This window comes from Anguilla rostrata, chromosome 18 (assembly GCF_018555375.3).
Source record: "Anguilla rostrata isolate EN2019 chromosome 18, ASM1855537v3, whole genome shotgun sequence".
Lineage (NCBI taxonomy): Eukaryota > Metazoa > Chordata > Actinopteri > Anguilliformes > Anguillidae > Anguilla > Anguilla rostrata.
In genome coordinates this window covers 11,575,704-11,600,948 of record NC_057950.1, presented here as the reverse complement: position 1 = coordinate 11,600,948, position 25,245 = coordinate 11,575,704, and the positions used below count along the sequence as shown (strand labels likewise).

The 25,245-nt window shown below is 43.3% G+C and overlaps 2 protein-coding genes across 4 annotated transcripts in view; one reads left to right on the top strand and one right to left on the bottom strand.

Annotated features, from left to right (window-relative positions):
• Nucleotides 1-14,168, bottom strand: part of psme4a (proteasome activator subunit 4a) — a 37,470-nt gene extending 23,302 nt beyond the window's left edge. The window contains exons 1-6 of one of the 3 annotated variants that reach the window (XM_064317818.1): nucleotides 13,673-14,168; nucleotides 5,980-6,120; nucleotides 5,283-5,399; nucleotides 4,418-4,474; nucleotides 2,387-2,431; nucleotides 71-220 (exon numbers count right to left, since the gene is read on the bottom strand). In XM_064317818.1, the coding sequence (XP_064173888.1) occupies nucleotides 71-220; nucleotides 2,387-2,431; nucleotides 4,418-4,474; nucleotides 5,283-5,399; nucleotides 5,980-6,120; nucleotides 13,673-13,869 (707 nt within the window). In that variant the 5' untranslated portion in view covers nucleotides 13,870-14,168. The remainder of the gene's footprint in view (nucleotides 1-70; nucleotides 221-2,386; nucleotides 2,432-4,417; nucleotides 4,475-5,282; nucleotides 5,400-5,979; nucleotides 6,121-13,672) is intronic. The other 2 variants (XM_064317816.1, XM_064317817.1) reach the window with 2 other exon arrangements.
• A 1,524-nt stretch (nucleotides 14,169-15,692) lies between these two features.
• The window catches only part of wdr27 (WD repeat domain 27), a 61,089-nt gene continuing 51,536 nt past the window's right edge, over nucleotides 15,693-25,245 (top strand). The window contains exons 1-13 of the mRNA XM_064317777.1: nucleotides 15,693-16,099; nucleotides 16,447-16,674; nucleotides 16,783-16,924; nucleotides 17,372-17,496; nucleotides 17,871-17,984; nucleotides 18,563-18,614; nucleotides 18,717-18,787; nucleotides 18,869-18,986; nucleotides 19,657-19,786; nucleotides 21,110-21,201; nucleotides 21,912-21,976; nucleotides 22,531-22,646; nucleotides 23,834-23,928. Of these exons, the coding sequence (XP_064173847.1) occupies nucleotides 16,486-16,674; nucleotides 16,783-16,924; nucleotides 17,372-17,496; nucleotides 17,871-17,984; nucleotides 18,563-18,614; nucleotides 18,717-18,787; nucleotides 18,869-18,986; nucleotides 19,657-19,786; nucleotides 21,110-21,201; nucleotides 21,912-21,976; nucleotides 22,531-22,646; nucleotides 23,834-23,928 (1,309 nt within the window). The 5' untranslated portion in view covers nucleotides 15,693-16,099; nucleotides 16,447-16,485. The remainder of the gene's footprint in view (nucleotides 16,100-16,446; nucleotides 16,675-16,782; nucleotides 16,925-17,371; nucleotides 17,497-17,870; nucleotides 17,985-18,562; nucleotides 18,615-18,716; nucleotides 18,788-18,868; nucleotides 18,987-19,656; nucleotides 19,787-21,109; nucleotides 21,202-21,911; nucleotides 21,977-22,530; nucleotides 22,647-23,833; nucleotides 23,929-25,245) is intronic.

Sequence of the window (25,245 nt, the reverse complement as noted above, 5' to 3'; positions counted from 1 at the left end):
GGGGGTAAGGTTAGCATGTAGTGTAGAACTCAGGGGTAGGGTTAGGGTGTAGGGGAAGAGTTGTACTCACTTAAAGCCCTTGTGGTGCAGCTCCGGTGGTAGGGTGGTGGGCAGAAAGAGCTCAAAGTAGCTGATGGCTCTCTGCATGGTGACATCAAACGGGCAGAGAAGCGGCCGCCATTCATCCAGCATCTCCTGTGTGCAGGATTCTGGGAAATACCTGCGACAGCACAGGGAGCAAACACACATTACCTAATGGGAAACACACACGTTCCATCACCCAAGGTTAGGCAAAGGAGAGCCATTTCGACTGGCATTACATAAGTGTACTCATAAACCAGTTGCTCAATACTTTTTTTCCCCCTACAAACCACTACAACACATGACTTCAGCTATTTGTAGATAGCTGTGTTTAACTGGTGCCAGTTGAAAGTTCTAGTTGAACTGAAAGGGATGACTAAGCATTCTTTTATATTATCAATGAAGGGATAATTCACTTCCTGGAGTTTTTATATATACACACACAAGCTGAAATAATATTTATAAACTCCAGGAAATGACCCATCCCTTTACAGCTATCTTGTTTCATGAGAGCCCTGTGCAGACTGCAGGGGATTTTCCAGGGCAGTGTACTTTAGCCTCATGCTACAGTCGGCAGAGGCACTGTCCAAGGCCTGACTGTCATATCCCCTGGCCAATTGGGGGCCACCGTCTTTGACAGGAACCGGGAAAAGGGATAATGGATACCAGGCAGTTTCTCTCCACTGTAATCCCAGATCAACCAAAAAGATTTTTTTATAGAACTGTTCATTGTCATCATGGAGAGCTTTCTACACTGGGAAGTGGGCTTGTTGGAGTCACCTCATTTGGTCATTAATGTGTATGTGTGTTTTAAAGGAATCCTCCACTGAGCATGCTCAGTTGCTTTTTAGGTTTTCCCTTGAATGTAGTCACGAGGTCTGAGCTACACAGACCAGGCAACCCCCCCAGTCCCCCACAGTCTCTCCACATGACTGCTCATTAAGACTTCCTGACAAGCATTCTGCTCAGCACGGACACCCAAATATATCTCTCTCAGTAACAGGAAACTCTCACACGGGCCAGATTTAGAAGGGAGTTTAATAGGATTACAGGCCACAGGCAGAGACTGCGCTTTATGTGTCAGGCAACATGTCTGTCTGCTTCAGCTCTTAGAGTTGACTGCGATCACTCAGGAGCCGCACTGCAGTGCCCCTAGAGGAGGCTGGAGGTCACTACAGCACTATTCACAGCCATCCAATGCCCTCGGGTTGGCACAGCGCAGCAGTCAAGATGCAGCAACAGCTCATTTTCACTTGCTGAGAAAATGCAGTAAATAGATGGAGTTGAAAGCTGTTGCCCTCACAGTCACATGCAGGCTCTGCATCATGGTTCCTGGGACAGTAACCAGTCTACTTCTGTATAGGGGAATTTCCATGCTGAATCATGTGTAATTTATTTTGAAAATAAATGAATCCTGAATCATTTCAGGAAGATGCCGTAGACCCGGGCTGCCACACCAGCTCCTGAAGATCTACCTTCCTGTAGGTTTTCAACCCTAATTTGGCACACCAGACTAATTAACATCAGTGAGATCTCTAGCTTTTGAATGAGGTATGCTTTGTTAGGGTTGGAGTGAAAACCCACGGGATAGTAGATATCTCTGAAGGGTCAACATGTTTTTACCCACACTATTATTACTACATTGTATTTTACAGGCAATACAAAGTAATGTATTCTGCCCTATTCAACACTGCGTGTATTTTCCAGCAGATAAGGGCTGGCTAAGTATCCATGTGAGTCAGGTGCCACAAGGCCAGGGTCTACTGTCAACTCCTATAGGCCTTGAGCAGAAAGCAGAGAGGGAGTACGAGAGATAGCAGATACAGCAGGACGCTGGGAAACCAGCTTCACTTTTTCACCTAACGAGGCGGTTGTCCCTGGTACTGACACACACACAGGTGCTTGCACAGCCTCTCCAGAGGGCATAAAGGGCTTTTTCAGTACGGTGTTGACTCTGTCAGCCAGCGCACTCTTATTACAGAAATAAAGACCTTTATTATTGGATTGAGTGTGAAGTGTTTTCCTGACTTGCTTCTCTATTACGAGATTGGGGTGGATTTTATTTTCAAACGGTCTCAAATTCAGTAACAAAACAGTATCAAGATCAGCATTTATCGGTGGTGCACATTTAGTCATATTCTCTGTTGAAATATGCATCATAAACGAAGATGGTCAAGCTCACACAATCTCTTGCACCTATTCAGTCTGACCTTGGGAATCCTGCTTACCGTTGTTTCACATGCATGTATGAGCTAAGGAATCAGACATACTGAAACATGTACATCAGCACTTCAAGAGTACTTACGGCCTGCAGCTTTTCACCAGCGTCTTCAGCACGTTCTCAACCGAGCTGTACAGCCAGACAGAGGAGACAGAGGAGAGAGAGGGGGTGAGAAAGAGGGAGAGAGAGAGAGAGATATAGATACAGAGAGAGAAAGAGGAAGAGAGAGAGAGAGATGGAGGGGAGAGAGAAGAGGATACAGACACCATTGTAACAGTGAAGTAACACAGGTGATTGTTAATCAGTCAATGAGTGCGCTGACCACACCAATGCAATTAGACAGCCTGACCACGTGCACAGCCAAAACCTCTCTAACACTCTGCCCAGGTAGATACATTTACTCAACCAACCAACTGATTACAGCTATTTTTATTGGTTGACTAGACTTATCGGCTCTCTCAATCAGGCCAGCTATGACCACATAAAAAGGGATCATCTGCTGTCCTAACTGAATTTCAGGATACGTGTTCCATTTAGATGTGAGAGAGGACAAATGATGCCTGTAGAAGCTTCATTTACAAATCATTCACTCTTATATTTGCCAGTTATCTCCCAATTCACTGTTTCTCATGGTGTCAGCACAAAATCAAAGTGGGGTTGCATTCAAGTCCAACATCCACATGGTAACCATGTTTCTCACTGGTGCTCATTCAGGGGAAGTTTTGCTCCAAGACGAGCGGCCATAACAAGATTGCCTTAGCATGGAATTACTGTGATTGTCTTTTTGTCTCTCATACATGTAAAACATTTTAGACTCTCTCTCTCTCTCTCTCTCTCTCTCTCACACACACACACACATTTATACTACACATGTTCTGCACACCTGCCACCTCTACCTCTTCAGGTGAATTCCATCCAAGATGTTATACTGGATTCAATAAAAACCTTCACCGCACTCATTCAACACACTCAAGTATTTCATCACGGAGGAACAGGATCTGCACAGTGACTGCGTTTCATCTGTGGCCTAGACTATGATTCTACCAAACCCTACGCTCTTAAGGTTTGATTGCCCTACAATCTCTGGAGGACATTGGAGTAGGCAGTCGTTCTTACGCTACCCAGCATATAGGAATTAGCTCTGGCAATGAAAATGAATAGATTTACAGTGACTCATAGGTAAATAATTATTTTAAGACATGGATTCACATTTCCAAATGTGTGACTGCAGCAAACCGCATACAAACTGGAAGAGTGAAATCCCAGGATGCCTAACTCCCTAGCATCAGATGAACGGGGAAGTTCTGCAATGACCTCATCTCCTTTTTCTGCTCACAATGTGCACAATTACAAGAGGCTCAGCGCTACATCCAGAGGAACACTGCACAGCACCAGGGAGTACGCAGTGTGCGAGTGGTCACACCAGGAGGACATGCCGGAATCTTCCAGGGACCGGTGCACTGGGGATATCGGGTGGGTGGGGAGACCTTTTTGCTGCTCTCATTTCTCCTCTTTCTCCCCCCATCGGGGCCCCCCGCACTGTGAATCTGCATGTGCAGGCCAGAACGCTGACTGGGGTTCAGCAACCAAAATAGAGGCGCTGAGACCTGAAAATGCACGGACCTTCACAGCCTGAGCCGGCCGGGACCCCACACTTACGCCATCGTCCATCAGCTACACTACCCTCTCTCTCCGTCACTAAGAGAGCGGGACAGCAGCCGCCATTTTAGTATACTGCTCAGGCGCGCTGGGGAAAGGGCGCATAAAATAAGAAGTGTGTGAGGGGAGGGCCAAGAGTTTGATTGGCTTGAGTATCATGTGACCAAACCTCAAGCAGGGCAAGGAAGCCAGACAGGGGTTCCAGCCAGGCGTGGCAGGGGACACTGGGGTAACCGTGGATACCGTAAGCTGCAGTGCAACATCTACAGTATGAGCAGGATGTTAACATTGGGCTTTTGAGAAAGAGTTTGAGCCACACAAGCTGCGTTTGGGGGTGAGGTGGGCTATCCAGCAGGCTTTCTAGCCTCTGTTCAGAGACACATGCATTAAAAATCTCTAAGTGCCTCGAGAAGAAACGCCAACCAAAAAAGAGGGAAAAAAAAGCCTTTTCCTTACCACCTCCTCAACGTTTTAATCATTAAATGTTTAGGTGAATGGCATGCCCGTAGAGAACTACACGTGAGAGGGGAAAAAGGCACAAAGAACACACATTCAGCACACTCTGCTGGCCTGGGATCAGCCAGAATCAGACGAAGAGTCAACTTTTCAAACCCACAGCTGATTCAGATACAGTCACTGTGGGATCAATAAGGCAAACCTCCGACAAGAAGATGATTCTCATTAAATTATTTCTTTAAGGAAGGTTCTAGTTGGTTCTTAAAGGAAGATACGAAGAAAAACACATGAAATAAAGCTGAAGCTGGTCACGTCTCTGTGCCTACAAGCAGGAATGCGGTTAAATGTGGATTTGTTTAGACATTTCTGAGGGCAGCGTGATGAGGCTGGGGAAGCGGGGATGGGGTGGGGTTGGGGGTGTAGGAGGGCTCATCTACCTGTGCTGGAGGGTGGGTGTAGGTGGTGTAAGGACTGACAACACAATCAGGAGAGAAACACAGACAACCAAACTAATTATTTCAGCAAAAATAGTGAAATAAAAAATGACATTAAATTAAATAACAAAGGGGGGGGGGGGTATAGAGCAATGGGGTTGTGTGTAAAAGAAATGATAACCTAGCATTGAATCCTACATCAGATAGGAAAGCACACTATATAAACACAGTCATTGGGACACTGCTGCACAAGTGTTTTACAGAGGCCCCCAGAGATGTCCCTCTGGGAGCATGAAGAAAGAGAGTCTCCTCCATGGGGTTGGGACATTCAGCCAGCCTGGAGCTGACCCTGGAGATGACCCCCTCACACACACACAACAGGAGCTCATAGGCCACCCTGTGAGAGTGACAGGGGCAGGGGAGGGACTTACTTAGGGAACCAGTTGAGGCCCAGGTGCTCAGTCTTGGAGTAGAGGATCCTCTCCTGCAGCTCGTACAGAGGCCTCCAAGGCAGCTCCAGGTCTTCTCTGGACAGCAACTCCTTCTTCCTGGAGGGGACAGGAGGGAGGGAGTGTCTGTGAGGTCAACCTCTCTCTCAGCCAAACAGGGAGTTCATGCATGGTCAAGGCTGGAATGTCCATGGTTCTACTTTGAAAAATATTGTTCCAGTCAGTCTCTTTGGTGACATTCAGATTGGGCACTCTTTCGTTCCTGGAAACCTCTCTTGCCTTTTACATTTCCAATCCCACTTTTCTTTGAACCCTATGAACAAAATTTAACCTTTTCCGTTTTGTAAGCACTTGAAGTCTGTCACAGTATATCCTCAAACACTGCAAGCTATCCAGATTTCATAAGTGTGGTGTGTATTATCACAAAACACCGTGTAATTTGACTAAATAGTATGCCCTGTCTGAAATTTCTCTAAAATGCATCATGATGTAATAACTAATTTTTTGACCTGACTGCAGTGGACCAGGCCAGGGAGTACATGGGGCAGCACCGTACCAGTGTGCACTGTACCAGATCCATGGCAAGTAGCAAGTTTGGATCAGTGTGTGCACTGGACCAGAATGGGGTGAATGCTGCACTAGACTGGCATGAAGAGGTAGTCCTGAGAGGAAGTCTTACTTGAGGAGATTGATGAGGAGTCGGGCGAACCCCTGCATCATGCTGATCTCCAGCTTGGGGATGGTGACCAGCTCGTACAGCAGCTTGATGAAGAGAACATGGTCTTCCTTACTGAACTTTCTTCCGTACAGCCGCATGTACCTGCAGGAGAGAGGGAATATAAGCAGAGTGAGGGACAGCACACCACTAAGATCGTTCTGCAAATCACAAGCAGGGGAGTCGTGAGTAGTATTCATATCTTCCCTGTCCACTGCGCGCATTCAGCTCTTGCAGGGCTGGTTCGAGGCACAGGCAACAAGGGCATTCACCAAGGGCGCTATCCATCAGGAGGAATGCTATCCATCTATCGCTCTCCTACCACCTCCCCAGCCTGCTTTCATCCCTGATACAGGCTACATCTGACAGAACTGACCAGCCTCTGAATTCCGTTGTCAATTGAGGAGAAAATTACAGGAGTCCAATAATATGAAGTTTGATTTTTAAAATGAACAAAAAAGTCACAGGCTGGTGAGACACAGAAAGCAAGTGAACTAGGAGAATGTGAAAAGGCACGATCAGCCTGAGGGGAACATACATGGCTGATTCATAAATGCCAACAGTGCTGCTAACTACCACAAGTAGGCTAACTGAACACATTCTGGGGGTAGAATCCTGCTAAACACTCTGCAGAGGAAAACCAACCTTCCTGAAAACTGACAGAATTAATAATAAATCATTCAGCGCATGTAGCCAGGGCAACCTCAGTCACATCACCAAACCATACTAACCAGAACTAAAAATATACTGTACAACAAAGAGCAAACAGAAAAGATTACGCTTTCTCTATATTCAAATTATCACACCATAATTGGTTTAGCCATAATGTAGGCTAATAAAATTGTAGGACAAACAGAATCCAGCTGCCACGGACACAGAAGGCTGTCGTGGCCAATCGCGACAGACAGCCGTGTCACAGAGATTTCCCCCCCGTTTCACAGGGCGGAGGCACCAGAGACGTCAGAGTCTCCAGAGACCGTGTCGTCAGAGGATGAGCCATTAAAGGATCTCTGGAGATTCCTGGAGGCACACCTGAGATCGTGTGTGTTTGTGTATCTATGGCTGTGCGCCACCTTTGAACTGCAAATTCACCCCGCGGCCTCACAGTGCGCTTCCGCCCACTCTGTAGCGCCAGCAAACAGCTACGCATTTCACACGAGAAATGCATAAGCAAATACAGCCTGACTAACACATTTGATTAGAACTCACAGAAGAAATGATGACTGTTCATCATTAACATCAGCCTGTGAGCTCCTGGGATAGCTACCCAGAAAACTCAACTCCTGATCATGTTTGTGAGCGCCAGAGCAGACATGAGGACAGAAGATTCAATCGGACGGCACTTCATACTAAACTTTCATGCCCGTTACATTTTATCTCTAACATCTGTTTTGCACTTAAAGATGTAAAAGTGTTAAAAAGTCAAGCTTCTCCTAAATTTGTTGACAAAGCACTAGCTGAGGTCGACGGCCACGAACCTAGACAAACATAAAGCCAGTCTCCCGACAACAAGACCAGCCTTTGTAACTACACAACACCTACGCAGCTACACGGCCTATGGAACACTGCCACCAAATTCAACAAACGGGCAGCAGGGAGAGGCAGCCCCCGCTTCCAGCGCCGTGTCTTCCACCATTCATTCAGTCCCATCTGCCCTGCATTCTGGCTCATTTGAGGCCCAGACATCCTTAACCGGAGCAAACTGTTCTTTTTCATATATTATTCATTTGTAAGGCAATTCGGGTTAGCCGCCTTGCTCGCTGGTAAAATGACCAACCGGTGAGGTGAGTGTGGAACCCTGCAGTCCCGCCTCACCATCCCGCCACCCACACACAAACGGCTGGCTGGCGTCCATTTGAGAACAACTCGCAGAAGAGATTAGAAGGGAAGGATTGAGCAACCCACATAGGCTATATAACACCCTTTAAGTTTCACAAGTTTGTGAAAGGAAAAAAACTATTCTACATCATAAGATTTGAAGTCATTCGTGCTTAAACCTCTCTCTCGCAAGACAAAGCAGGAAATAATCTGAACTCAGAATAATGAAAAATGATGTCTACCAAGCAGAATATGGGCCAGCACACAGACACACACACACACACATGCACAAACACAATATGTACAAAAAAAAAAAACTCACACCCATCCCTAGAATTGATATTTATGCTAAATGCAATACAGACTTATTCAATATTACTTAAATTGTCACAATCAATATTAATATAAGTTTCATATCAATATACTGAAATTTTGCTGGACCATACTTATGATATTCAGAGATAAAACAATGAGTCCTGCAGTAGCTATAATCAGAATGTGACTATTCTGACACTACACTAAGCTGTCACTGCATATTTGCACACAAGAAGAACAGGTTTCAGCTGTAAGACACAGGCTCCTGGTTAGCTGGACGGTGTCACCTTTAAGCGAGTGCAGTTTTGTTGATGGTTAACTGCCTGTTGAGTCAACTCAACCAAAGGCCTCACCAAAGGCAGATGGAAACAGGGACTCATTGATCCTGTGCCCAAAACATTCAGTGACACTCAAACAGTCAGCCAGGGGAAACCACAAAATGGCTCCTATTGTAAATGGTAAATGGACTGCATTTATATAGCGCTTTTATCCAAAGCGCTTTACAATTGATGCCTCTCATTCGCCAGAGCAGTTAGGGGTTAGGTGTCTTGCTCAAGGACACTTCGACACGCCCAGGGCGGGGTTTGAACCGGCAACCTTCCGACTGCCAGACAATCGCTCTTACCTCCTCAGCTATGTCGCCCCTGTACAAGGGCAACCCGAGACTAACTGAGTAAAATCACTACATTAAAGCACCCATGAACATATAAAGACTGAAACACTGGCTACCTAAAAAATGACAACAGTGTACATTTTTCAGCACCAAGGAAAAATAAATAGGATAGGAGAAAAAAAGGACTGGAACAGAGACGTGCGCATCGTATAGACTCCCCTTTACCCGCCCTCTGGCATTTCTCATTGTATATTACATCTAGGGGGTTTTAAGCTCCTTGAAAGCATCTTGGAAAGCAGAAGCTTCAGGAGGATGGATCGCTCAGTTCGTGAGGAGTATCTAGGTCAGCTCCTGAGTTCAGAGTTTCCATCTTGCTGAGCCAGCAGGGATTGAGGCCCAGGGACTGGCGCCAAACAGGCATTATGTCCTCCGCCACCGCGTCCCAAAAGTCCCGCTCCAAACAGGGAGAATCCCCGGCAGAAAAGGAAATGGACAGGGTGGGGGGGGTCAGGTGAAGTACTAGTCCCAATCAAGTTCATTTAACTACATTCTCCAATTTAACATTACTGAATGTGTAGTGGGAGCACTCCCTTCCACAGTGGATGATCTGAGGTAAAGTCAATTTATGTTTGGTTCACAATTGGTAATATGGATCCAGGATCTACTGCTACTGTTTCAATAATGAGTCAGTCACACGAACAACAATACAGTTATTCAAATAGTGTCACTTTTTTTGATTATGCATTTGAGAGCACTTTGCATTTTCCTGGTATAATTAACACATCAATGTGAAAGATGTGCACACACCCACACACATAAAAAAAAGTATTAAAACTATCAGGTGATTTTCATCTACACAAAGCAAACGAATCTGCACAGGTCCAAATATCCCAGTGTTAGGCTGAATACAGCACAAGCTGAATTCCCTACATTCCAAGGTCCCTATGTGCAAATACGCCTCTCCTGTACTCAAAACTACACAAGTAATTTCAGTCTCCATATGGATAGGGGTCATAATGATTTGGAAAACTGTTGTGTGCCTAGGACTGGCTTCTAACTAGAACTACAAGTATCAGTTCATGCCATTATGCAAAAAATCATGTCAAGTGATTGATGAAGAACACCACCATTTTTCAGTCTCTTCCTGACCCATATTTCAAGCAGAATCCCCTGCTTCTCTTGAAGCCTTGCTCTGTAATTAAATGACATGCTACAACTCCATATCGGTCCTTTTTTCCTCGAGGACGACAAAAGCCAAAGAACGTTAATGAACGGCTTTGTTCTTTGTACATCTCCGAGTGCAATCTAAGCCAGTGGTGAGCAAATTGTCATGGGAACCAAAGTGTGAACTCAACAGAACAGCCTGGTGACAGCACTAGTATGAAAAGCAATAATATGCGTGTATACAGGATAAGGGACAACTAGAACAAGCAGGTACATCAGCTACATGACATTTTCACTTTGAACAGATTCTGTAAACGTTGGAGCTATTCTGTTCATTTCTTGGGAAGAGAAAAAAGCAAGAGAAGCATGCAAATACCATTCAGAAGCAACCTTTTAATTAAACACGTACTTTTGGATAAGCCAATTTTTTATTTTTTTTGCGTGTTTTTAACTGACACGTAGAGTAACACACAGACACACACATTGCCAGTAGTTCAACTCACTTGAAGTACAGGTTCACTCGCAGACAATTTCTGCTTTCAATCAACAAGCTATATTAAAAAAAGACTGCAGTCAAATGAATTGAATTTGTGAAATGAAAATTTATTTCAAAATCAGAGGCGCTGGTGTAGTCAGAAAAAGAAATGTAGCCTATTCGGAAGACCAATAGAAGATGCCACCACATAAACAGAGCCACAACAGGACTATGTCAAAAGATATCCAAACAAGCACGAATTTCATGTCACACCATTAAAAAGCACACCCCACATCAGGTTACTGCAGTCCTGGTTGGGACAGGTGTGCGTCACGCAGGTCATATGGGCTACATGGGTTACGCAGGAAAGCAGCACTCTTAGAAAGGCCACGCTCATAAATCACTGTCCAACAGTAAAAAGAGTGGCTGGATCAGAGAAACACTTCCTCCTCCAACGTTAGCTCTGAAGAGTGGTGAAAGTACAGAGATATGACCTCCTTGTTTCTGTGTAAGATGGAACGATCTAGCCACAACATAGAGGAATGCAGCACCACGCTGCTGATCTGCAATACAGCACTAATGCCAGACCACCCTAATGAAGCTTCTTCATGGGCTTAACTAAACGCATTGATTCTTCGACAGTTATCAAATCTAGAAGCTTATTCTAATGGGGGGGGGGGGGGGTTGTGCAACAATACAATTAATGTTATGAATTAAAATATTCATGAGAGGGCTTCAAGCACCTTGCTGGCTGACTAATGCAAACCCAGACAGTCAAATAACTAACGGTGCCAGTTGTGCAACATCTCAGAATGTTGTTTTCACCCACAACATCACTTGCTCTGGCTTGAGTATGAAGGGTAATGAACACCCTCAGCAGCTTGTGTTCGACACCGGCATGTAATCTAAGCTTTAGATCTATCCATCTGTTTATCAAAACAGACAGACCATCCAGAATCTTAAATATCATGTGCAATATATAGACCTCACATTTCATCAAAGCACTGTGCTGCACTATTAAGAAACTTCTGTATAACTGCAGCATGAAACATTTGCATGATAATCAATAAAGAAATGTGCAGTACTTTACAGTATCACGCAGTTTGTAAAAGTAGCCCAACTATTCTAGTTACAGTGGAAGTTCTGAACCTCTGATCCAATAAACATGGATGAAGCATGTAATGATCTAGGTCTGGTATAAAGAGTCTGGTCAGACATGTTAGGAGGTCAAAAAAAGGAGAGAAGAGACTGAATTTAGTTTGAAACCACAGGGAAATTAGAACTCTCTTTCGCAAGACACGTGTGACTCAGCAACCACACACTGACACTGCACCAATGTATCAGACTAGCCTTCTATACACAGCTAACTAAGCCCAAGCATATTTTCACAGAACTTTTACCAATAATTGGTTCATTTATGAGAACATGCTGCTTTTCAGAAACAATCTGAGCATCCCTTAATAAATAAGTTGTCATCCACCATATGCTTTAGTCATTCCACAACTTGTCTTTAGCTGGCGTTTCACTTCACAGCACAAAAGTTGGGCTAAACTCACATATTATTGGAGCAATCATCTGACCAGTCAATTGATGTACAATGGACACTGGCACGTACCGTTAAATCGTGATTCACAATCAATCAACAAAAATGAGCTTACACAACCATCAGTACAAATAGAAAAGACCACGGCGTGTGTCGTGCATCATTCACTGTTGCTGTTTTAATTAGCTAGCAGTAGCTTCATAAAATGATATTGTTCAGGAGAGAAAAAGCTCGAATTGTCTTTTCTGATGACACTGCAACAGCGTCTCGTCTGCCACTAGCAACATCCATTTTAAAATAATCAGAAACCAATTAACATTAGCTGGATGGGATATGAATTCGTGAAATTAATGTAAACTTCATGAATCCAACGAATATAGAAAAACAAACCAAAAAAATAGCTAGCTCAGTTAGCTAAATTGTATCTGGTCAAAGATTGTCAGTATGCAGCCTAGTCAAACTAAGGCAACAATTGTGAAACACAAATAACTTGCAAAACTAAGTTAACTAACGTTACCAAACTAGTTGAGGCTTTTGGTAACTTTTTGATGGTATGGATTTTCGCAACTAAGTTAACATTAACAAAAACTGTGGAAATTATAACTGTTGCTTTCAAACTGAAATGAAACGTTTTCGATAGTTATCAGTCTAGCTACAATGAAAAACTGCATAGGTCATGCCGGTAAGGTTAGCTGCCGAGCTGGTCGCCTAAGCTTTGGAAACGTATTAGACAGACCAGCTAATTTAGCAAGGAGTTCCAGAAACTATATAGCTATTACAATCACATTCTAATCATCTGCATTTGACCTTGCAATTTAGCCGGCTATATAACCTGTTCTAATGGAGTTAGGTAACGCGGCGAGTAGATCTATAACAACTACGAATTTGATGGAACTGGTCCGACAAACATGAAGCTTTTAGTGTTCAAATGTCATCGTAACTACCAGAAAGATATTTAGCTTGCCAGCTGTATGCAAAAACATAGCCACCAGGCTAGTTTTACCGTTAGCAAACAACACACATGTCTAGCTGGCTGGCTAGCCTGCTAGTTTTTTTTTTTTTTTTTTTTTCCAGCTAACGCTGGCAACCGGTCTTCGTGGACCACTTCGCTATTTGGGAGTTCGCTACAGTAGCATCGACAATTATGATATTCAAAATGTTCACTCAGAAGATTCTATAACGTTAACCGCTTTGGAATGACTGGCTACAGTTTAACGGCATCAAGTCTGGGTGAAAAATAAAGATAACGAAACTGACACGTTAAATATAAATGCAAAGTAGCAACGGATAGCTTTCTAGTTAGCTAGCTAGCTAGAATTTAACTTCTAACACTGCAGCTAGAAAGCCAACAAGATAGCCAAACAAAATTGGTAGAAAAAGCCTTCATAACGTTCCCGGCTTCAGTCTTAAATCAACTTTGATCAGTTAGATTTAAACCAAGACTAGCCAACTACCCAGCAGTTAGCCAACATTGGCAAATAACCGTCGATATAACGAGATAATGTTCTAAGAGTTGATTTCTTGAGAATTCACAAGCTATTTAACGTTAGCTGCATAGACTAAAGAACAAGCATTATTCTTGACAGCTGCCTGGGGTTTATTTCGGGGCCTGGTCTATCCCAAACCAACCAGGCCTAGTGCTATGTTATTTTCACTCGGTGTGCACTTTGTTTCAAAAACCCCACTGAACATACGAGCATAGAAAGAAAGAAAAAACACCCTTACTTACGTAGAAAGTTTCCTTGTCCAAAACAGGACTCCAGGCCATAGCTCCCTGAGCTGGACTGCCCGGCCCAAATTACCTTTGATTTGGCCCAAAATGTCATTGGATTCCTCGTCTAATTTGTCCGCGTATGGAAGTAGTTTATTGTAGACGATGTCTTTTTGAGGGACAAAACCTAATACCTCAGCCTCGTCTTTTTTCATATTACAGTTTCCAACCCGTTATTTTTTTCCTTTGTTATCTCTCTAGGTATTCTTGCTCTGTGTTCAACTCGTACAAAGTTATATTATTAGCTACCAAGCTAAATCTTATTTGGCTTAACTGGCGGAACACAGTGACATTTCATTAACGTCAATCCGTAGATGCTAGAAAGAACGTCGACACTTGGGATCCCAATTTCTTCTGACCTCCACTGTCATATACGTACATTCACTCATACTCAATCTCCCTGTTACTCACACATTCCCAATCTCCATACAGAGACACTGGCACACATTTAAACCCCGCCCCCTCACAGAGCATTCGTCATATCCGCCATGACTCAAACTATCCCAGGTGAAACAAAACTTCTTCCGGGGTATATATCAGGAGAATGACTTGTTTGTCGATGTTTGATTTCTTTGATAAGAGATTCGAGATACAGTCATATGAATAAATCCCATTATTATTTTAGCGAAGTACCACATACAAATGTAATGCAAATGTAAATGTTCAAACAAGTGACCTCTTTTTATGTTTTATTGAGGAATCGGAACAGAATTTAAAGTCCATTGAGTTTTCCTCCAATTCAAAAGCTGTAAAAACTATAAATGTATGTACTCCCTTTAAAGTCTTTCTGTGATTTGTTTATCTAATCTCTCTTTGTATTGTGTTGGATATAACTTTATGGTCTCTTGAACTGATTTGTACATAATCTTCTTGCAATAAAGAAAGATTTTCTTGTCGATGTTGATAGATTAGCCATTTCACACGTTTCCGTGGGTTTTAACAAAGATCATTGCATCCTTAATAATTAAAAATAAAAATACAATAAAACAAACAAGCGCATGTCTGGTCACATGGTCACAAGGCAAATACAAACATGTTGGACAGCCGGAAGTGTCGGGCTTCGTATCTGAATGAATCTCTAATGCCACGTTGTTCATTTAATGATGTATTTATGTTGAAAGTGGTAACACCTGGATAATTGACCTTAGTGACACAAAAGTGCACAGTACATGAATGCTGACACATCTCTTCAGTATGGTATATTCATGTACAATTCACACGATTCAACAGTTGACACTGTACATTTCTCCCTCTCAGTATTTTAATTTATTTATTTTGGATGGTCCTCTGTCATTCCCATCTGTCAACCAGCAACTAAACCAAACATGCATAATGTTTAATATACATAAAACGTATTGCAAAGTACCCCTCTGGTGTGACATTATGGCGGAAATGAAGCATAGAAGTGTCCCTTTAGGGCATTGACCTACCCTGGTTAAATAAAGGTTTAAAAAAAATTAAAAAAAAAACAAGGGCACTTTGGTACTCAGGGCAAAAAGAGAAGCCTAGCCCCTGCACGGCACTGGGTTTGGAAGAAAACTCCATCCATCTGACATTTTACCAAGGGGCAAATATGAGCATGTTATGTTCCTGGCTTTCAATCACACAAGGCTGGAATGGAAAGTTTCATTACACCTCCAGATTGCTTTTCGCAATCACACGGTGGATATTGTTAGCCTACTGCTTAATTCGCGGGGGTAGATGAGGTTACGCCATGGATAAACCTTGTTGACCTACGGGCCTCGGTATACCCGTGTCCCCTCATTGCTACAGTTCCCTGAATAACCACGACGTTGCCTCCCCCTAGTGGACACGGCTTTGAATTGAAATATCATTCTGCAAAACCGAACAATAGTAGGCGTACAATAAACTCATGTTTCATTACATTAAATTAAAGTATGCATGATTCAGAATGAGTGAAAAACCAAGCATATCGAATTGCATCGTAGAAATTACGTTTTGTATATCTCTCCGTATTGTCAGTGGGGAAAGTCATGTCATTACACTAGAAAAAGACGCAAATGACCTTTCGTTGCATTTTGTATCTAGGCAACCGCAAGCTGTTATCGTTAGCTAGCTTGCTAACAGACGAATAAGAGCTACTCAGTTAACGGTAGTTAGATATATTGATGACTATTTTTCAAAATGCAAAAATTAGACTTTTGAAAGAATATGTTGCTTTACGTGATTTGGTGACTTTATTTTGTACCAGTTCCTACATTTTTAATTATAATAGCTCGAAGAGCTGGTCATTAACAATCGAGCTAGATCTAACTATAGTTAGTCTAGCTAACTTGCGCTAAAAATAGCTGGCAAGCGATTCATCTAACGTTATAAAACTAATGAGAAAACAGCGCAACTTTTCCTTTTAAAAATAGATCGTATGTAAGTATTGCTATTTTTATAACGTATCAAGCATGGTATCTTACAAATTTGCATGAACTGCAGATAATATCCTAGACTATAGTCTAATTTGTCTGTCGCAGTTGCAAGTCAAAACTAGCAGAAGAAAATCACCAGAAGTTACTGCTGTAGACTGTTGCTTGACAAGTGGGTGACTAACGTAACAGCAGTAGTAGTGAAACATTGCATTTAGACTTGCCACCCACCCTGTGTAGGGCCTGACTGAATTGCAATTTCATTAGACAACTATAGGGAAACTGTTTGCCATACAAACTTTGACCAATGAACCACTGTCACTGTACTGTAAGTGACTGTTTTAATTGTTGTAGCTAGTTTAGTGCAACCAAGCCAAGTTGTGCTGAAGAGATATGGCTGATGATGGGGACTCCTGTTTGGAGGACGAACAAGTCGCGATTGTCACAGAGAAGTTGGCCCTGATTATGACCTCTCCTACCCCGGTATCTCATGTCCAGCTTGCCTGCTGCAGCTCCCACTGCGCTTTCCCATGGCAGGGCAATGAATTGCGGGTTTACATCAACAATGACTTTGGGGCAAAGGTAATCTTAAAACAGCTGTACGCCTGCTCACGTTTTCCGAAACTGATCACTATGCTAACCTATCAATATAGTTCTTCCCAACGTTGATTAATCTTGTGCTCCGTGTAGCCCCTGAAACTTATTGGTCACCATGAAAACATATCTGCCCTGGCTTTTGGTACAAGGCAAGACCCATTCCTCCTCTGCTCTGCCTCTAACGATTACGTCATTGTGTGGGACATTGAACGTTGCTACAGAAGAGACATTGAGGGTAAGTATACGGTGGTAAATCACAGTATCATTAACCTGAGCAAAATGCAATGTCCCCTAAAAATCAATGTCTTTATTCTGATATTGAAAACAGGAAATTGAATTTGGGACACTGCTATTATACTGTTGATAAAATGGTTTCAGTAAATCTCCACCTTTACAAATGTCTCATTTATTAAAAATGTCACTCCGAGTAATGAATTCTGCTCAGCAAAAGAACGGTGTAATATGATGTTGATTGTTATGAAGCTAGTTTGATGGGTATAGGGCTTCATGGCAATAAAATACAGATAAATCATTTCTACTGGAAGGACTTTGTCTCTGCATTATGCATAATCTTTGCAGTGTAGAATTCACAGATTGAAAACCACACTTTTTGGAGCTTTTCTATTTTTACAAGTTTGCAATACTGAATACAGTGATACTGAAGTGAAATAGTGTATTCTAGGTCTGACTGCATCAGGGGTGGTCATTGGAACATGTCTGGGAAGGGTGCAGCACCTGTCCCTGTGTTCTGAGAATGAGAAGGTGGCAGTTTGCTCAGGTGTAAAAACATACATATTACACATGCAGGTAGGTTTGCTTCGCCTCTTCACGGTTATTTTGTCTGCTCTCATTCACTCCCATTCACACCCTGAATGATTCAATTAAAGTAAAAACTGGTACACTTCAGACACTCACATCTACATTCCCTATGTGTTCTGGAGTGCACACACTGGACAAGACCCAAGAAGGCTGACCTTGTGGCCTCATCCGTTTCATCCCCTGTGCCTCTGTATCAAAAATGGGGTTTCTGGTGCTCCTGTGCTGTTCTTGATGTGTCCTGTAATAATAACGGTTTGTTATTTGTACTGGGTAATGGAGGTTAATTCTGAGAGAATGAACGGTTGTATTTGAGTTGTTTTGGGTGCACTAAACATGCAGAGCCACACTGTACTGCCTTTTAGAAGAAGGAGCTCATTATTTCTTTGTCGGGCCACCTGGGAGCTGTGACAGCGGCTGAGTTCTGCCCGTGGACTGGGCACATCCTCGTGACCACGTCAGAGGACCGGACATTCAAGGTGATGGAGCAGTGGTTCAGGAGGTGGAGATTCTGGGAGATTTAGATGCATTGCACGGCATTAAAGCAGAATTGCTTCAGTATAATATTCAGATGTACAAAAGGAAAATATGAATAAGCGAATGCTTAGTAAATCAGGGCACCTTCTAAGCAAATATATGCAAAAAACTGGGCTTGATATCCAGTTTCCAGCTCACATCATGTTTATTTTGTTCTGCTGCTGTGGTTTTGGACTTTGGGCTAGGCATATAGGCTCAATTGCTGTGTGCTTAGCTGGAGTTTAAACCTCTGGTTTAAACTTGTGGGCCACATAACTGCATTACAACTGAAACAGCTATCCAGATCTGATATAAGGATTAGCTGTTCCAGTTGTAATGCAGTTCTGTGGCCGAGAGATTTAAACTTGAGGTTTAAACGCCAACAAAGAACACTGCAGTTGGCCTATACTCTTCATTTAATTCTAAATTAGCAAACATTCCATACATTTGCAAACTGTATATGAGGACACATAATCCTAAATTTACTGTGAATTTTGCTGTGTTTTTTCTACATGACTGGTTAATTGCCTGTTTGGATAAGGTGTGGGATTTGAGAACGGAAGAGACTCTGTATCAGTCAGCTGTACTGTCAGGTATGGGAACTCAAATCGCAGCAAACACATCAGCGCACTTTTGAAACTGTATAGTGTGCAGCATTGGGAAGCTTTAAAGCATGTCCAATTTCTCTCCGGCAGCATCTCCATTGCTTAGTTTGTTCATCAGTGCGGAGAAAAGACAGCTGGTTACTGGGTCTGCTAATGGACAGGTTCGTGACACACACACACGCACACAAACACACAAACACACAAACATACAGTGTCTGCATCACGTCTTCCTATGGTCTCAGGTGTGGGCCTTCAGCCTCCCCGATGACTTCAGGTGTCGCATGGTGACCCGTGTCGACCTCCAGAAGGTGGAGCAGAGGCGGCTGAAGCATGTGGAGGGCAGCCCAGTTAATGAGCCAGGTGGGTCCCATGCCAAGTAATGCCAATACTACCCGGTGAGCCTGGTGAGCCGCCTTCCTGTTGAAGGAATAGACATTTTCCTTGGTTCGCTTTCCAAACCCTGACCTTGGGTTTCATCTGCCTCCTGCTCCCCAAGAGTACGATTTCATTCTGCTGAAAATATCACTTCCCATTTAATTTGCTAGTGCATTTCACATTAATGTTTGCCTGACTTATTTATTATTTTGTTTGTTTTGATTTTCAAATATATGATGGATCATTATTTCATGATAATGTGTCCTGTGTTTATACAGGTGTTTATGATTAGGTGTCTAACTGAGTGAGACAAGCCTTAAATTAAGATGCAAGAAACGTGAAAGTAATAAATCCACTGATGAAATGAAATATAACATGTTTATGTTGATTAATATTCCATTGCATATTCTTTATTCTTTCATTTGGGAACCATTATCCAGAGCAATGTTTATTCAGCCAATTTATTTATAAAATGTACAACAGTACTGAGGTTTGAAACTCACGCCCATCATTGTTAATTGCTTTAGACTAGCCTCTGTACATTTGTCTGCTGGCTTGTTACATGGAGGTTTATAACCTCTTCTGTGATTCTCATCTCCCCCCCTTCTCTCTTGCCCTCCATCTCTCTCTCACTCCCTCTTTCTCTCCCTCTCAGAGAGACAACTCCAGTGTCTTTTTCCAGGATCGGTCCACGGGGAGCAGGCAGACACAGTGGAGATCTCACGGCCAATTCTGAGAATCTCTCCTTGCAGTGTGCTACCCAGCTCTGTCCATGACCAGGAGAGGTACGAGAGGCCCAGCTTTGCCTCTGTTTATTTTGTTTCCATGGGCCTGTCTTCTTAAAGCTACGGCAATGACATTAATCTAAGAAGTGAGCTGAACACGCGGGCCAAGCAAAACGAACCTGAGGCATGAAGCAAGCTGGGACATGGCAGTATAACAGCACGCTCTAATAAACATTTAGCAGGGCTAATTCATAGATGATTCTGTCCTAATTATTTAGCGGGACTCATTCCTAGATGACTTTGCCCCCGGAATGAGTTTATTTATTGTTTCAGTGCCTTCAGTGTATTAGGTCAGTGAGGGCCCCCTCCCCTCACTTCGAACCATTTTGATTTACATTGGCAGAAAGTTGAAGAACCTCCAGGAAAATGTAATATCATAAACCTGTACGTAATAAAAAGGACGTTTATTGCACCTCTTGCCTTTAAAGTTTCAGAGGTGTCAACGTGGCTCATAGGTCAGGAAATGTTTCCATATGTAGGGCATATGTCTTTATTAGCAAGGACTAATGGGGTATAGGAGTTTCCATGGTGACAGCAGGAAGCTGTGTATTAAAGAGTAGTTAAAGTGGCATTAAAGGTCCCAGGTTGTAAAAACAGCAGCAGTTGCCATGGTAAACAGGTACTCAGAAAGCTGGCGGGCAGCTGCTTGGGCTTAATGTAGGTCACTGGGGGGACTTGAGTGAATGGGATATAATGGAACAAACTGGACAGAAGTGTCCCAGGTCTCACCTAGATCTGAAGTGGTTCTGTTCCTTGTTAGGTGACTTTGTGAAGCTTCGTTCTTGGAAGGATTGAACTCTTTGAACAAAGGATACTGGTGTTCTTTCACCCTTTTATTGAAAGGAAGAACAACCACTTTGCACAAGCGAAAAGAGGGAAAATTAAGCACTTAAGAAAATAAAAGCGTGAATGCCGTACATCATAGCTGACCACAAGCCACGAATCGCCAGCATTCAATCGGTAGCATCTGGACACTGCATCTTTGGCGCCTCACACATGGTTTACAGATTTGTGTTTTTCTTGTGCTTCTGCGTGGAGTTTGTGGTTGAGTGTTGGAGGCAGCAAACCCCTTGACTTCACTCGTGAGGGTCAGCCAGACCTCTCCCTCTCTGCCATCCTCTCCCCATTCGTACTGCAGGATGAAGGGCCTTTGGCTCCAGGCCTCCGGGGTATGATTCACACAGTGTGAAGAGAGACCCAGCTTTGGATAATCCCAACACTCCCCCTTCTCCTTATGCAGTGTTTTTCTCAAACGCGGGGTTACTGTGTCCTTCCCAGCGGTCTCAGGGTTAAAGCCATGTCTCCCCTTGGACTGTCCTGCAGGGGCGGGAACTTCTACTGGATTGGCAGTTCAGACAGCCTGTACGTGCTGGACCTAGACGCCGCCGAGCTCCGCACAACACTGTATCTCAAAGGTAACCATTAGACCTTCTTCTTTTCTACACAGTCCGTGTGTGTATGTGAGCGTGTTTGCGCTTGCGTGTTTGTTTGTGTGGTTGAGTGTGTGTGTGTGTGTGTGTGTGTGTGTGTGTGTTTTTTTAAGGTTGTGCTGGTGAATGACCCTCCATAATCGTAGCCTCGATCAGAAAGTCTCTAAAGTCTCTGTAATTTATCAGCAATGGCAGCAGAACTAGAGATACAAAGCTCTCACTGTTTACTATCACTTGTAACTGTAACTCAGGCTCAGTAGTCCCCTCACACTGATTCTGAATGGAGTATGACAGATGGGTCTGTTGTGGAGGTTTAGGGGAAGATGGACACTGAAGATTAGATACATTAGATTAGATCAGATAGCACATTTATTTTGAGCAGCTCATACTGAGCATGGAACACTGTGATTCAAGGGTGTGTGTGTGTGTTTTGGGGGGATATAACATATCCCCCCCAAAGGAGTGGTTAGGACAGATACATTCTTTTGTAGAGTAAAATAAGTTATTTGTCCATGTTTTGCCTTTTTTTTTAGCCAGGTGCTTAAAACCACTTGACAAATCAAATTTATTATTATAATATTTTTAAGAAGAGCCCTAGAGTTATGTTTAGTGTGGCCTTTTAACACTGGACCTGAGTGGAACAGGCGCACATACTACTTTTCACATTGTAAGTTTGACATTCTTCTCTGTTATAGACTACCCAAATTTGACAATTTCCATGGCTGGATCATGGGCCATACATGAAGGAGACAAGGGAAAGGTATGTATTACTCCTCTGTTTATTCTTTTCATACTTACATAAATGATCACATGACATGGATGAAGAAGTTTTCATAACCTGTGTTGCACGGCTAGTAATCCCTTTACTTTTCGCATGTCAATCGTTCTGTGAAAACATTTGTTCAATTGACTGTGATTTCCCATAATGCTAGTTATACATGCTTTTTGCCACATTTCTATGCAGTATTTATACAGCTGAAATTCCTTTCTGTGCTTGTCATATGAATAATAAACATGAAGATAATTTATGCAGACAGATATTTTTTGTTTGTCCTTTAAGTTGTTTTTGACAGCTGTCGTCTCAGCGTTCACATGTATAGGGCCTCTGGTATTTTTACGACGCTGCAATTAGCAGTTTATGGTTTGGTTAAGCCAGGGCTATTTGAAAAGCTAAAGCTTTGCAATGTTTGACTGCAATTTACAACCTGAAGGAAAGTAGGCTACTCTGTTCCAGCTGAGAAGCAGTTATGTATTACAGCACACTAAAGGGACCTCATTTCTCTCTCTGATTGGGTGTTCTCTCGCTCTCTGTAGACCCTGTGCTTGATGTCATCTCCATTTGAGTCTGCTATTGCCCTATTTGAGGTTCAAGTTCCCGAGTATTCCTTCTCCCCCTGCCCTTGGGAGGAGATCCTGTCTGTGATTCCCAGGTACGGCACAAACACGTCTTCGCAATGCCTGTCACCCTGCACCACAATGTTTGGGACCTGACATAAGCATTTTGGTCATAACCTTAAGAAACAGGGTTCCTGACTACATGTGTGTGTATCGCATGAAGTCAATACTCTAAAGATTCTGCTAGTCTACATTCGCTGAGTAACAGTCTAGTTACAGTGAATTATTTGGTGAATTTTCACGTCTCAGACAGAAGTGTGAAGCTGTTGGCCGTAGATGATGGCAGCATCTTTGTGTCCTGCCATGACGTCATTGGCCACACTCCGCTCATTTGCCTGGGCACGTGTTCACTCTTATCTGTATGTCTCATCTCTCATCCATCTTGGAACCACTAAAGCAGTACGCAAATCAGATGGAATTTGTGGGAGAAATACGAAAAAAAATGGTTTCCTTATAAAGACAGAGACCGGCACCGCTGTGATTTGCGATGAGTAGATTTTGGATAATCTGACCTCTGTGTAAGGAACTGGAAGGTGCAGTGAGAGTTTAATAGAAACCTGATGTCTGAGGAACCAAACAATGCACAGCAGCTGTCCCCTGGGGGACCCAAGGTTGAGTGTGCACCTCAACGACTGACTGAAGAGAATGTCCAAGATGGGAAGTCCATTTGGTAAGAAGGTTAAGCTCAGCAAATAGGCCAATGTGAATCATAACGCAAGTACTCTTCTATATTAATGTTCAGCAGAGAAACAGGCAAGCAAAGTACCAAGTACAGCGCCCAAGCACAACACCCTTTCTCAGTGGAATACCAGTGTCAGCCTTCACTGAAGATTCCTCGGGCGTAGAAACAGCTTCTTATTGGCTTATGGTATGCTGGATCCATGATTTGCATTTTCAGGAGCACAGTAATTCCTGCCGGGTTTTTCTAATAATTTTTCCAAGGCTGATCCCAACAAACACAGCAAATTCCCAGACAGGCATGGGTGGGTGCTGGCCTGAGCACCAGAGCACTTTCCGGCCAAACAGCAGGAGGGCCGGACTGGAGCCAAGCGCCCCCAAATCCTCACCACTGATTTTAATTAAAAATGAAATGAAATAAAGCTTCTGTTTCTCTTCTCAATTTAAATGTAAACAAGACAGCACTGCTGAGTGAGGTGGCACTGGGCAGTAATGAAACTTATTTTTACCCCAGTAAGTGGTTTTCCTAATTTTCTGTTTGCAGTGGTCCGCTGTTGCCTGAGTCTCCTTTGAATGCAGTGCTGGTGAAGAAGGAAGTTTCTAAGGTCTCAAAGGTTTCTAAGCCAATCCAGAAGCCTGGTAAGATGCCCTGTGCCCTACTCCCCTCTTTACACCCATGCAACTTTCAGATGAGTGCTGAACCTTTGGAGGGATCACTGGGTACACGCAATGCTTATAATACCTGTGCTGGCTGTCTAAGTGTCATTAGAAATCACTGGATAAACACAGGTCTTATAATACCTGTGCTGGCTGTTCCAGTGTCATTGAAGAGATCGCTGGATAAACACAGCCCTAATAATACCTGTGCTGGCTGTGCCAGTGTCATTAAAGCCTGGGTAATCACAGCCCTTATAATACCTGTGCTAGCTGTGCCGATGACATTGAAGAGATCACTGTATAAACACAGGCCTTGTGCGTGGACTATTTGCAGGCCCATTGGTTTGTCATTAGGTACTAGCAGCTCCACAGAGTTCTGCTGGAGACAGGAGCTCAGCTGGTTGTTTGCACGCCAATATTGCAGGCAGGTGGGGCTGAGGAACGTGTTGCTTAAGATACAAGCGCCCCAGACGAGAACGAGTGGGGGGCACGGGGGATTTAACGGGCCGGAGCAACCACGTGCGTGACTTTCACGTGATGCCCAAACCCACAAATATTTGTACCCCCCACCCATCACTACCTTCCCCCTCCACGTTCCATGCCATATCCCCCCTGGCATTTTTGTGTGGATTATGTAGTATTACATTAAGTCAGCAAACAGACTTATCCAGTGTGACTTACTACAAAGGAGAAACATGTGCATTTAAATGTGCATTTACCTGATTAAAATGAGCAATAGGGTCAGACCTAGCTAATGGCAGTCCTGCACAAACGAGTAAACATGTGGCACCACAAAAGCACGACTGAAAGTTAACTATGCTAACAAAGAACAACGGTACAAATTGTAAATACATACAAACTACACCTGTAACACAATGTAAGAAGAGAAACATAAAACCATACAAATATAACCTAAAACCATTAAGATACCATAACCGGAATTTGTAGAAAAGGTGTCACTCAGAGGAGATAAGAGGGGAACCAAGATTTCACTTTGCATCAGAAGATATCCCATAATTCTGCTATCCTGACCATTTTGGGAAGTTTGTTCCACCACTGTGGGGCCCGTACAGACAGGCATCGTGACTCATAGTGGAAAAGAGATGGTATGAATTATAACCGTCTTTGGGGCCCACGTTTGTAATGTTCCAGAAACACTTGACTGTGGCCTGCCTTGCACCTTAATGGTTTCCATATCGGTTTCCGACCCACGCCTTGATTGATGGCCACTGTTCTATGTACTTTACTGATGGTTATTAATGAGGGACCCTTAAGTCTTGCTGTCATGCACTTTTCTCA